Source organism: Macaca mulatta, chromosome 3, assembly GCF_049350105.2.
Source record: "Macaca mulatta isolate MMU2019108-1 chromosome 3, T2T-MMU8v2.0, whole genome shotgun sequence".
NCBI lineage: Eukaryota > Metazoa > Chordata > Mammalia > Primates > Cercopithecidae > Macaca > Macaca mulatta.
The window spans coordinates 2,143,536-2,156,098 of NC_133408.1; the positions used below are offsets into that span (position 1 = coordinate 2,143,536).

The window sequence follows — 12,563 nt, forward strand, 5'->3', positions numbered from 1 at the left end:
CTGGGTCCTGGGGTTGGCGGCAGGAAGGTCCCCACGGGCCCCGCGCACAGTTTGCCGCGCACGGGAAGCGGCGAGGCCGGCAGGGCAGCGGCTTCTGGGCATTGTTCTCGGGCCGCGCGGCGCTCGGTGGCATCAAAGGGGACCGCGCAACCCGACACCGCGGCGGACGCGGGGACAGAGGCGCACAAGGCCCGGCCCGCGGCGAGGAGCCTGGGAGCCCGCGCGGCTTCGCTTCAACAGGTTGGAAACGCGGAGACGACGCCCCGCGCTCCACCGCCTTCCCCCCGCGGTCAGTCCCGGGACCCGCCGCTGCGGGGACGAGGCCGTGACGGCGACACAGGCCGCGTCTCCCGAGACCCCGCGGCCCCGCCCCGAGCTCTCCCGGCACCGACGCCCCCGCCGGCCGCGGAGGTTGGGTCACCGCGCGTGGACTCCGGCCGCTCGCACCGCGCACCCCGCCCGGCCCGGACCCCGCGGGGAGAATGAATGGGCGGGACTCCGGCAACCCCGCCCCGCCCGCTCCGTCCGGCTCTGGCGCCTCCTGCGCGCGTGGGCAGGGCCGGGGCTGAACCCAGAGCGGCCGGGGCGGGGGTGAGCGAGCCGGGCGGGGACCCCAGCCAGGGCGGCGAGGCCGGCGGGGACCGGCGTGAACCTTCCCGTCCAGCCCGGGTCTTACCTGGCTCCACGGAGGCCGCGCAGACCCAGAGCAGCAGGAGCAGGGGCGCACGCACGTCCAGGAGGCGCCGCCGCCGCGGCCACAGCCAGGGACACCTGCGCGGGACAGGCACGGGTCAGGGCCCCGCAGACCTCCGCCAACCCCCGTGGGCCCCGCAGACTCCGCAGCCCCCGCAGCCCCCGCCATCCGCCGCCCGTCCGCAGCCGCACCTCGGGGCCCCCCGACCCCTGCCCGCAGCCCCAGCCGCACCTCGGCGCCATGCTCTCCCCGGGAGCCTCAGCGCCGCGGGATGCTGCCTCCTCCGCCGCGGTGCACCCGCTCGGACCGCCGCGCTCCAGCCGCCGCCGCTGAGAGGCCGGGCAGGGGGCGGGCGCGGGGCGGGGACGGGCGGGGGGCGGAGCGACGAGCCGGGCCGGGCCAGGCCAGGGGAGGCGAGAGGGGGGCGGGCGCCGCCGCGGGCCTGCGGCTGCGAAGACTGGGCGGGCTGGGACCCGGGGGCGGCGGGGACGGGCGAGGGCGGACAGGGACGCGCCCCGCCCCGAGGGAGCTGCCCGAGGCTGAGACCCAGCGTAGGGTCTGGGGGCTGCCCTGCGAAGAAGCCCAGGTTTATGCGGAAGGTGACCACCGCCGCCCGCCGGGCTACGACCCCAGCCCCTGAGGCCGGTGGGGCAGCGAGAAGGAGGGAGATTTGAATAAAGACATTAATCGCGGGGGCGGGAGGACAGGATGGAGGAGGAGGCCTGCACCTCCTGCCCCGCAAAGCCCCTGCAGGATCCTGTCCCGGCTGCACGGAGGGACGCGAGACAGGAGGGGCGTGCGAGGGCCAGCTCTGTCCCCAGGTCCCCCTGTCCCGAGGACCCGGCCCAGCAGAGCCCCTTCCTCCCCAGTTCCCAGGCTCCTCCTCCCTCTCAGGTGAAGACCCTGTTTCCATTTCTGCAGGGCCAGCATCCTGAGCCCCACCTGCGGGCCCTGAGCGCCTTCCTCCCGGCAGCTGTGCCCCCACCCCACCGGACCGCTCCCTGCAACCAGAGAGCCCTCACTCACACCAGCAACCCCCTACCACGCACCTGCTCCCTCCTGGTGTGCACAAAACTCATGGCACTGACTTGACAGCTTTCTCTAAAACCCTGATTCCACCTTGGCCCATCCACACTGTCCCTTCCCGGCCAGGGCTCATCTCCTATGCCTGGACCAAGCAGCATAGTCTCCCGTCTCCCTGGTCTACCCACACGTGGCCCCACCCATCCTCTGAAGCAGCCCCAGGAGGAAGCAGTGACTTCACACTTCTAGTGCCCGGCCCTCTGGGCCCTCCTCTCTGGGCTTGCTTGCCAGGGTCCTCCCAACCTGACCACTGCCTCCCACCTCCTCTCCACTCCTGTGGCTTTCCAGCCGCAGCTGCACGGCCTGCTTGGGATTCTCCTCTGCTGGCATCATCCCTGCCTGCCTCAGCCTTCCCAGGCCCAGTCCTGCCCAGTCTCACCCCTTCCCACCCATCCACCTGGCCAGGTCCCCACCAGCATCTGCCTTCAAACCTGGAATCCTTCTCTGAGTGCTTGTGGTCCACTGTGAGGAAGGAAATCAATTTAAAGGATTATGACCCACATTGTTTAGAAAATAAAAAGGTTAAGGAGAACAGCATAGAGTAGAAGTGGTCATCGCACACTCTTCTGCAAAACTTTTTTTCGTAGGTGGACGGAGGAGTGAGTGTGTGGTGTATGTCAGGATCTGGTGGTGTCTGCAGTGCAGTGGGCGTGTCTGAGTGTCTGCTGTGTGTGTGTCTGTGACTGTACCTTGTGTGCATGTGTCTGCGTGTCTCTGTGTGCTGTGTCTGTGCATGTGTGTTTCTGTAACTATGTACAGTGTGTGCATGTGTGTCAGTATGTGTGTGTGTGTTGGGGGTGTTCATGTGTCCTGGGTCCTGGTGGCATCTCCTCTCTAGGCTCCTGGCCTGTCTGGCGCCCTGTCCATTAACCCTGCAGTGCAGGTCTCTTTCACCTCTTCCATCTCACCTGCCCTGGGGCGCCACTTCCACCCAACCCAACCCATTCCTAAGTCTTCCGTCAGGGGAGGCGCCTGCTGCCAGGGGAAGCAGGTCTCTGCAGGTGTGGCCTGATGCACGGCCCTGGGGGCCTGTCTGCGGCTCCTGGGAGGGAGGGGCTGGGGCAGGGCGGGTGCCAGCCCACCTGTGGCCTGAGTTGGCCTACCTCTCTCCCGCCCCACTCCCCACCTTTGGGGACTATAGGATGCAATCAGTAGGAGACACAACTACTAAGAAACACATGTGACTGCTCATCTGGTAGCTGTAGAACTCTATTTGCTCATTTGTTTCACTTGGGGCCTTACCTTGGCCTCATGGCTGCGTCTCCATAGGCCCTGCAGCATCCCCTCTATTAGAGTTGTATTGTTTCCTTTATAGACACAAGTGATACGTGATCACCATGGAAAAATCAACAGAAAATGCAGAAACGCACGTAGAAAATAAGACCAAAAGTTTCTCTGTTCACCTTACCTCCTCCCAGGCCCTTCTGCATAGATACCCGCAGGTGCTCTGAGGGCAGCGCTCAACGCCCACGTGGAGCTCTGCTCAGCCCTGTTTGTCCCTCCGCCAGGGTCCCAGAGGCTCTGTGCCCTCTGGTAGGGGCAGGCTCAAACCAGTGTCCCCAAAGAGACAGGCATGCCAGGTGCCTGGGGGATATTGGAGCACAGATGTGGGCAGCAGGAGAGTGGCCATGGTGCAACCAGCACAGGTGTGGGTTGCAGGGACCAGGGGAGGGCTCATGGGCTGTGGAGGAGTGGGCTGTGGGGGGGTGCAGGGAGGAGAGAGCGTCCAGGACTGAGGGCAACTCCAGCAAAGGTCCTGGGGTGGAGCAGGTGGAGCAGGCTTAGGACTGTGTCTGAGTTCCAAGAAGTGGTAGCAGATTCCTCAAGTCTGGGCCCTGCACCACAGGTGTTTGTCTTTCTTCCTGGGCAGGTGGGCCTGGGATGGAGTTGGTGGGTTTTCAGGGAAAGGTGGTACAGACAGGGAAGGGGCTGCACTCAGGCTCAGAGGAGCTGCCCAGGCCATGGCTACAACCCACTATGCAGCCCTCTAAGGGGCCCCAGGAGCCTAGGAAAGGTTCAACTTTTGTGAGGGGCTGCACTCCTCCTGACATGGAGCAGACCCAGCCTCAGCCCTGGCTCTGGCCCTGAAGGGGCTTTAACAGCACAGACTCAGGCCCTTGGCCTCAGCGCCCACCCCAGCAGCCCTTCATGCCTGAGACACCAGAGGAAAACAGGTGGACGTGGGGAGTGCTCACCCAGCTGGCCCAGCGCTCCCTGGAGGCACAGTAGGATCCAGGCTGCAGGAATCGTCCCTCCTCCCCGTGCCCAGCGGGCCCTGCCCCGAAGAGCTTGCTGTGTAGTATGGAAGTAACTTTTCATCCAGTAAGGAAGAAAACTGTCGCATAGGCAGGGCAGGCTGTGAAAAGCACAAACATGTATCCCAAAATCAAGTTTTCTGCGGGGTCACACACTGGCATTCCCAGGCCCTAACCACACATGCCCACCCATAACTGAGGCGCCTCTGGGCCTGCTCGCTCCCATCCTGGCTGTGAGCACCCACCTGAGAGCTGCAGCATGGAGAGAGGCTGGGCCGTGGCCCCTGCATGACCCTGTGGCCCCCACCCCTGCTCCTGCCACTTGGCCCCGCTGCTCAGATTATTTCCTCCTTGGCCCCAGTTGCTGCAGCACATTGCGGTCCGGGCTTGTTTCCCTGTGTCCTGCCTGGGGCTTGGGCATCCCCCACGGGATGCTCTGGCTTGCTGGTGTCTGCATCTTCGCTCCTAGCATGGTGTGCAGTAAACACCCATCACATGAAAGACCTAGGGGCCAGCTGCCTCTCTCACCCGGACCTCAGCCCTTACTGCTGGGCCTCGCTGGTGGACATGGCCTGAGGGGACACTGACCCACTGAGCCCTGCGCACCAGGCAGGGCCAGCCCGTCTGTGCCACAGACAGTTCGTAGGAGGACTTGTCATGGCAGAATCTGGAATTAGCAGGTGAATGATGGGAAATCCCCACAATGGGCCACCAGACCCATCAGAATAAAAAGCGTCTTGTGGAAAGAGCCACAGCCAGAACCCCACACGCCACATGGCCCGTGGCATGGAGCATCCGTGTACGACGCTGTGAGCCTGCTGTGGCACACGACTCCCTCTGAGTGTCAAAGTACAGGAGATGTCGATCCTTTTCTCTCTGATTTTCCACACTTCTGAAGGGTTCTATGACAACCATTTGAGCTGATTTTGGGTGCATGTCCCCATCTTGCTGCTGTGAGAAAAGGCCTCCAGTCCCCAATCCGCCTGGCCTGTGTTGACTGAGGAGAATCCACACACCGGGATACATACCGCCTGGCCTCCCAGGTGGTGCTGCTGACCCGGGAGGAAAGAACCAGGCCCCAGACACCCGGCCCCGCCGCTCCCTGCCTGCCTGACAGCCGCCACCACCAGCAGAGCCACCACGCAGACCTGGGCCCCCTCTCCTTCCTGCTGCTCAGCCTCACGTGGAGAAGGGAATCTCACTACTGGCCCCACAGAGGACACAGCCCTCCCAGGGAGCTGGGACTGTGCTCAGGGGGAGGCACCCTGAATTTGCACACACCACATGCACACACACACACATGCCATCCACACACCACACCCCACAAGCAACACCACACACACCCCCAGTACCACACACCCCTCAACACCACACACACCACACACCACACACATGCCTTACACACATCCCCAAACACACCATCCACACACCACAAACCACACACATACATCACACTCATGCACCATATACACATGCCATCCACCCACCACATACCACACACACGCATCATACACTACACACACATGCCATCCACATGCCACAAACCACACACATGCTATCCATCACACACACACACATACCATCTACACCATCTACATACTACACATCACACACGTTCACTACACACATGCCATCCACACACACCATACACACACCACACTGCTGCATCACCAGCATCCAGAGCCGTGCTTGGCAGGATGCAGATGCTGAATACGTGTGTTTAGATGGAAGGACCGGATGTGGGGAGGAACTTGAGCCTGGCATGTCTGAGACAGATGATTGGGAGTGTGCAGTCCCAGGGAGGTGCTGGCATGAACCCACCACAGCCTCCCAGGCTTCCACCTGCACCTGTCGGGGCCCTTTGTGCTCCCTCTCCTGTCACACCATCCACGCAATCACAAGGTGAGTCGTCTGAAGACACACAACTCATGCAGGACACAACCTCACTGTGAAAACTCCACCTGTGACCAGTAAAGCTGGACTCCCATCGCCACCTCCTGCCAAACTGAACCCTATCGTCTTCTGTGGGTTGTCCTCCTAGGCTGTTTTACAAAAAGCATTTTGTAGATATTCGTTACTCTAGAAATATTATGTTGCTTTGTGGAAGTTTAAAAACAAAGCATACATGAGATAATATCCATGGTTTTGAAGCTTGCTTTTAAAGCTCAATTTATGTTCTAGCTCTTTCTATGTCAGGATGAATACATTTATGTAAATGATTGAAATGAAACTAACTAGCTAAGTCTTCCTAAAATTAATGAGAGCTTATTATTTAATAACAAGAGTTAGTCAATTCTTCACCATTACTGAGACTTAGCTTATTTCCATTTCTTTGCTTAAAATAACATACTATCTTAAAAAGAGAAAGAAACTGTGAGAAAGAGAGAAATGAAAATGCTAAAAATGAAAACACAGTAAAAGAGATGAAAAATGGCTTTGAGAAGCTTGTCAGTAAACTTAACCTAGTCAAAGAAATCGGTGAATTTGAAAATAGCTCTACAGAAATCGTCCAAATGGAAAACCAAAGAGATAAAAGGAATGGGAAAAACATAGAGCATGTCTCCAAGAGATTACAAGATGTTATCAAGCAGTTTAACATACAATTGGAATCACAGATGGTGAGGGGGCATGGAAGGAATATTTGAAGACATAATGGTTAATAATTTTCCAAAATCAATGACAGACATCAAAGCACAGATTAACGAAACTCAGAGACAAATGCCAAAAAAGTAAAACAAACAAACAAAACAGAAACAAAAACAAGCACAGAAACCTGTGCATATTCAAGCTGCTGAGGAAAAAAGACATACAGAAACTCTCTAAGGCAACTGGGAGGAGAAGGGAGGTAGAGGGACACATGAGACGTGAGAGAGACAAAGATGAGAAGCACAGCAGAACTATCTGCAGACACTATGTGAGGTGGATGACGATGGAGGGATGGCTTTCTAGTACTGAAAGGAAAGAAAAGTACCAATTCAGAATTTTTTTTTTTTTTTTTTTGAGATGGAGTCTCTCTGTCAGCTGGGCTGGAGTGCGGTGGCGCAATCTCTGCTCACTGTAAGCTCTGCCTACTGGGTTCACGCCATTCTCCTGCCCCAGCCTCCCGAGTAGCTGGGACTCAGGCACTGGCCACCATGCCTGGCTAATTTTTTGTATTTTTAGTAGAGACGGGGTTTCACCATGTTAGCCAGGATGGTCTTGATCTCCTGACCTTGTGATCCACCTGCCTCAGCCTCCCAAAGTGCTGGGATTACAGGCATGAGCCACCATGCCCGGCCTGATTCAGAATTCTTTACCAGTGAAAATAACTTTTAAAAATTAAGGGAGGAAGGGGGAGGCCAACAAGCAGGCGTTGGCTATCTGAGCAGGGGCCTAGGATATCCTGTTCCTTCTGTAGTTTGCTCACCTAAGCCAATTCAAGGCACTTTGTTTTGGAAATGGACCACTGTATACATTATTTATTTCAGACATGAAGAACAATATAGAAATGGATGAAATGAAAATGAAAATTTAAAAAAAATTTTAATTGCTGCAAATGACAACTATTTCAAGGGAAAATGGTAACATTGTACTGTGTTGATAACATGCTCCGAGGTAAAGCGTGTGATGATAATTCACAGAGGATGGAAGGGAAGAGTTGGGAAAACACCGCTGTTGGGTCCTTACACTATACGTGAAGCAGTCTTGCTATCTGAAGATAAACTCTGATTACTTTAAGACTTAACCCTGGGACAGTGAGTACAATTTTCTAACAGAGGTATAAGTTATAGGACAAGAGGGCATAAAATGGAATGATAAAGTATTGCTCAGTTAACCAAGAGAAGGCAGAAAAGCGAGCAAAAGAAGCAAAAAACAGATGTAACAAATAGAAAACACGTGACAAAATGGTAGCTTGTAATCCAATTGTATCAGTAATCCTATTAAATGTGAATGGTCTAGCCATACCAGTTAAAACATAGATTGTCAGACTGGATTTTAAAAGGCAGGATTCAACTACATCGTGTCTACAAGAAATGCACTTTAAATCTAAAGACATATACAGAGTTAAGCATAATACACCATTCAAACACCAGCCAAAAGAAAGGCGGAGTCGCTGTCTTCACCTCCAACAAATACATTTCAACATCTACATGGATGTAGATGTAGATCTAGAAGGAGCATCAACATGGATGATGAGGGACTTTGCATAATAATGAGGGTCAGTGCTCCAAGAAGACATCACAATCATACATGAACATGTACCAAACAACAGGGCTTCAAAACCCATGAAGAAGGCCGGGTGCGGTGGTTCACGCCTGTAATCCCAGCACTGTGGGAGGCCAAGGCGGGCAGATCACAAGGTCAGGAGATCGAGACCATCCTGGCTAACACGGTGAAACCCCGTCTCTACTAAAAATACAAAAAAAATTAGCCGGGCGTGTTGGCTCACGCCTGTAATCCCAGCACTGTGGGAGGCCGAGGTGGGCAGATCACGAGGTCAGGAGATTGAGACCATCCTGGCTAACACGGCGAAACCCCGTCTCTACTAAAAATACAAAAAATTAACTGGGCGTGGTGGCAGGCACCTGTAGTCCCAGCTACTCGGGAGGCTGAGGCAGGAGAATGGCGTGAACCTGGGAGGCAGAGCTTGCAGTGAGCCAAGATCATGCCACTGCACTCCAGCCTGGGCAACAGAGTGAGACTCAGTCTCAAAAAAAAAAAAAAAAAAAAAAAAAACAAAAAAAACACCCATGAAGAAAAACCCATCGAACTGGAAGGAGAAATACAGAACCTCAGTTATGCTTTAAAATTTCATCTCTCTTCTCTCGGTAATTGTCAGACACACGGACAGAAAAATCAGTAAGGATGCAGAGGGCACGAGTGACAATATCCGGCTTCTAGAGATGACTGATGTTCGTAGAACACACACCCAACAACAGCTTAGAATGTTCTTCTCAAACACGCATGGACGTCACCAAGAGAGACCATATCCTGGGCCATAAGATGCATCTTAACACATTTTTAAAAATACAAATCCTACAAAGTATGCTTTTAGGGCATAGCAGAGTTAAGGAAGAAATAAAAAATAGTTATCTGGAAAGTCCCAACATATTTGGAAATTTTAAACAACACATTTCTCAATAAATCGTATGACTCTTGGAAGACAATTAAAACTTTGTTTAGTTAATTGAAAATAACAGCATATCCACATTTCTGGGGAAAAGCTAATGCAGCACTTAACGGGAAATTTATAGCAGTGAATGTGGAAAAGAAGGAGCGCAAAGAAATGACCCGAGCCTCCAACTGAAGAAGCCAGGAAAAAAGCAAATTAAGCACAAAGGAAGTAATAAATATCAGAACTGAAATTAATGAAAAATAGGAAGCAGACCAAAACAGTAGTAAAAAATTATTGAAGTCAAAAGCTGGCTGTTTCTTGTTTTGTTTTGTCTTCTGGAAATTCTGTCTGGACTGAATTTATTTTATTATTATTATTTTTAATAGAGTCTCACTGTGTTGCCCAGGCTGGAATACAATGACGCAATCTCGGCTCACTGCAGCCTCTACCTCCTGGATTCAAGTGATTCTCCTGCCTCAGCCTCCTGAGTAGCTGGGATTATAGGCGTCAGCCACCATGCCCAGCTAATTTTTGTATTTTTAGTAGAGATGGGGTTTCATCATGTTGGCCAGGCTGGCCTGGAATTGCTGACCTCAAGTGATCCACCCACCTTGGCCTCCCGAAGTGGTGAGATTACAGATGTGAACCACCGCACCCAGCCCAGACTGATTTTTTTTAAAGGGTACTGACATAAATTTCCAATATCAAGAACGAAAGAATAGAAGAAGGAGAGATTCTGCAGATACTAAAAAGATAGGCCAGGCACAGAGTCCCACACCAGCAATACCAGAGCTTTGGGAGGTCAAAGCGGGATGATCGTCTGAGCCCAGGAGTTTAATGTTACAGAGAGCTATGATCATACCACTGCACTCCAGCCAGGGCAACAGAGTGAGACCCTGTCTCTTAAAAAATAAAAAGGATAATAAATGCTACTGGTGAAAATAGAGAATTTATAAAATACCATTTGTGAACAATTTTAATTTAAAAAACTGAATAGCTTCACATCTGTTGAAGAAATTAAACTCATAATTAAAAGCCATTTAGGAAGAAAACCCCTAGCCCAGATGTCTTCACTGCTAAATATTATAAAATATTTATTGAAGGAAGAATTGCAAATTACAGAAGCTCAGAACGTAGAGGAGAAAGGGAAACTTCCCAATTCATTTCACGAGGCCTTTATTACTCCGATACCAGACAGAGACACTGCAAGAAAAGAAAACTGCAGATCAATATCCTGCAAAAAACCTTCACAAAATGTTAGCAAAGAAAACCCAGCACTGCAGAGAAAGGGTCATCACAATCCTGACCAGCAGGTGCCATCTCAGGGATGCAAGGTTGGTTTAACATTCAAAAGTCAGTCAATGTAATTCACTGTATTAGTAGAATAATTGAAAAAAGTCATGGGATGATCTCCCTACGAAGAATACATCATCTACAGAAAAAGAATACGGCAAAATTAAACGCCCATTCATTCTTTAAAAAGTTCAGGAAGTTAAGAATAGAAGGGAATTTTCTCAGCCTGGTAAAGAGCATAACTTTATACTTAATATTGAAAAACAAAATACTTTCTCCCAAGATAAGGAACAAAAGAAGGATGCTGCTTTCAACATTTCTATATGATATTGCATGGGAAATCTTAGTTTAATTAGGCAAGAAAAAGAAATAAAGGGGTAAAGATTGGAAAAGAAGAAATAAAAAAGTGTTATTCACACATGACATGATTGTGTCTAGGAAATCCTAAGGAAACTCTACACAAACTTTTAGAATTAATAAGTGAACTTAGCAAGGTTTCAGGACATAAGGGCAACACAGAACAACTGGCTGTGTTTCTGTATACTAGCTGTGAAAAATTAGAAATGAAACAAAAAGCAATACTTACACCACAGCAGGGAACATGAAGACTCTGAAGATTCTTGATCAGAAGGTTCAATATCATGAACATGTCAATTGTCCCTAAATTATGTATAAATACGACACAATTATGAGCTACATGCTAGCAGTTTTTTGGTAAGTATTAGCAAGCTGATTACAAACTCTGTATAAAAACACAAAGGAACAGGAATAGCCAAAACAAGGTTGAAAAAGGAAGAACGAGTGGGAGAATGCTACTCCCTGTCTTCGATAGTTTATTATAAAGCTGCAGTCATCAAAACAGTGCAGTTCGCAAAAGGAAACAAATACAGACCAATACAACAGAATAGAGTCCAGAAATAGATTTGTGTGTATATGATCAATTGGTTTTCAGCAAAGGTGCCTCCTCTTCTCTGGCCCCCCCACCACCAAGTGGCAGCTGGGATGTGGGAGAGCAAGACCCATGTGGATGGGTGAAGCCACCTGGCCTACGGTTCCGTCTCTAGCTCAGCTCCAGAGGGGTCAGTGTAGCACACACCAAGGAACACAACCAGAAGCAGGTCACTGCACTTGGGGAACCGAAATCAAGGGTGCCCCCAGCAGACATTTCTAGGACCTGCAAAGATCTGCACATTTAGGTGCAATGTGTCCATCAGGGGTTATTTCCTGAGTGACATTCTGTCTTGATCAGACTTTCACGGAAACGTAGCTGGAAAATTAAACCAGTATTAACTTGTCCATTTTGATGACAGAAGGTTATGTTAATCTTTTACTCACCTCCCAGAATCGGCTAAAAAGCACACATCGGACAACACCAGCTCTCAGAAGGGATAAGAACCGGGTGGAGCAGCCCCATGCTGCTGGTGGGAGCATAAATTGCACAGTCTCTTTGGAGAAGTGGCCCCTCCGGTAAAGTGGAACATGCGTGCATCTGACGAGAAGTTCTCTCCTGGGAATGCGCCCCACGGACACTGCTGCATATGTTCTAAAAACACGTGCCAGGAACCTTCACAGAGCACCATTCATCACAGTCTGAACCAGAAATAGCCCAGTGTCCCTCAGCAGTCGAATGGAGAAGGTGGTTGTTTAACAGAATGCGGTGACCTTCGGCAATGAGGAGGAAGGTCAGACAGCAGGGCTGAGCCTCACAAATGTCACGGTTGCGTGGGAGGAGACAGACGCCTAAGTGCACACAGTTAATGATCCCTTGCACACAAAACCCTTACTGTTTAGTGGTCAAAAACATTCAAAGTGGGCTGGGGGGCAGTGGCTCACGCCTGTAATCCCAGCACTTTGGGAGGTCGAGACGGGCGGATCACTTGAGTCCAGGAGTTCGAGACCAGCCTGGCCAATGTGGCGAAATTCCATCTCTACTTAAAATACAAACATTAGCCAGGCATGGTGGCATGCCACGCGCCTATAATCCCAGCTACTTGGGAGGCTGAGGTGGGAGAATTGCTTGAACCCGGGAGACAGAGGTTGCAGTGAGCCGAGATCATGCCACTGTACTCCAACCTGGGCAACAGAGCAAGACCCTGTATCAAAACACACACACACACACACACACACACACACACACACACAC

The 12,563-nt window shown here is 51.8% G+C and overlaps 1 protein-coding gene and 1 long non-coding RNA gene across 31 annotated transcripts in view; both read right to left on the reverse strand.

Annotated features, from left to right (window-relative positions):
- Positions 1 to 1,030, reverse strand: part of COL18A1 (collagen type XVIII alpha 1 chain) — a 104,640-nt gene extending 103,610 nt beyond the window's left edge. For all 30 annotated transcript variants that reach the window (XM_077995428.1, XM_077995406.1, XM_077995404.1 and 27 more), the window contains exons 1-2: positions 926 to 1,030; positions 677 to 771 (exon numbers count right to left, since the gene is read on the reverse strand). In XM_077995428.1, the coding sequence (XP_077851554.1) occupies positions 677 to 771; positions 926 to 936 (106 nt within the window). In that variant the 5' untranslated portion in view covers positions 937 to 1,030. The remainder of the gene's footprint in view (positions 1 to 676; positions 772 to 925) is intronic.
- Positions 1,031 to 10,206: 9,176 nt separating this feature from the next.
- Positions 10,207 to 11,886, reverse strand: LOC114676697 (uncharacterized). Its single transcript, XR_003727758.2, has 3 exons — positions 11,756 to 11,886; positions 11,007 to 11,080; positions 10,207 to 10,330 (listed from the first exon to the last, which is right to left on the reverse strand). It is a non-coding gene; the product is annotated as an uncharacterized LOC114676697 (long non-coding RNA).
- Positions 11,887 to 12,563: the final 677 nt, after the last annotated feature.